The sequence below is a fragment of the Echinococcus granulosus genome (assembly GCF_000524195.1).
Source record: "Echinococcus granulosus chromosome Unknown EG_S00210, whole genome shotgun sequence".
Lineage (NCBI taxonomy): Eukaryota > Metazoa > Platyhelminthes > Cestoda > Cyclophyllidea > Taeniidae > Echinococcus > Echinococcus granulosus.
The window spans coordinates 90,522-91,529 of NW_020170590.1; the positions used below are offsets into that span (position 1 = coordinate 90,522).

Genomic DNA, 1,008 nt, shown 5'->3' on the forward strand with positions numbered 1-1,008 from the left:
GCGACTTTGCAAGAGGCTGGTTGCACCTTCATACCGCTTTGAAAAGGAATAAGTAGATTCCATCTAGTGCTGTGCATATTCACAGATCCACTCTTGCCTAGAATAGCCCGACTAAGGTTTAAGAGCACACTAAAAAATTATTAGGGACTCTCAATTCATCATTGGGTCAGGCTTAGACAACCACATCAAAATTACCTGATTTCCGAGTTTAGATATTCCGCGTTTTACACAAATCTGTCTTATTCACATTTCGCATTATCATGCCAATCATCCCAAATGCACTTGCGATTTTCCTTGCCCAAATTTTTGTTGCTTCTTCTCGAAACGAAGTGCTACGATTTCACATTTTGTGAATAGTTAGTGGTGCCTCCTCTGCGATCAAGTTTATCTCCCTAAACATCCTCATTGACATCTGAATGAGATGACTGCTGACGCATGCACTTGAGATGCCCGGCTCTGTTCAGCCAATCAAAACGCGTCTCTTCTGGTACCTACGCCTACCTTTCATCTGCTCTTAGGTGGCTTCACTCCATTTGGGTGTGGCGGTGGCGCCATGGAAAAAAGCAAAGTACTTGTGGTGTGAGAATGAATTCTATCACCTCCTGCCTCCAAGTCACATTTTCCTCGCTGTCTTCGGCGGTATCATTACAGCTCTTGTTACCACGATCCACGTTGTGTCAATCACATAGGACATGATAGCGAGGAGTCGATTTGCACTGTCGGGTGTTTGATTCTTTCCAGTAGTGCTATCACCTGAAACCGACATGGTACTCGCTACTGCTCAACAGCCCTTGGGGCGGTGCTGAGAAGTGCACAGCAGAATCCAGTGTCTCAATTCTACTACTGGTCAACTAACTTGAATAAAGATTACTTCCAGTAGCTTGTGCAGCTACCAGCGGTACATGATATAGCATTTCAATTACTGCAGTTCTGATGGTGTGTGTGTTAGGCATCCAGTAATGGGTGAGCATTCGTGGTGTAGACCTCGCAACTCGTATTCATCCAGAA

The 1,008-nt window shown here is 44.8% G+C and overlaps 1 protein-coding gene across 1 annotated transcript in view; it reads right to left on the reverse strand. All coding sequences in view use genetic code 11, as the record gives it.

The window, feature by feature from the left end:
• The window catches only part of EGR_10340 (hypothetical protein), a gene marked incomplete at both ends in the record, with an annotated part of 9,985 nt that overhangs the window by 4,437 nt on the left and 4,540 nt on the right, over positions 1–1,008 (reverse strand). Inside the window, one exon of the mRNA XM_024499589.1 lies at positions 229–332. Within this exon, the coding sequence (XP_024346007.1) occupies positions 229–332 (104 nt within the window). The remainder of the gene's footprint in view (positions 1–228; positions 333–1,008) is intronic.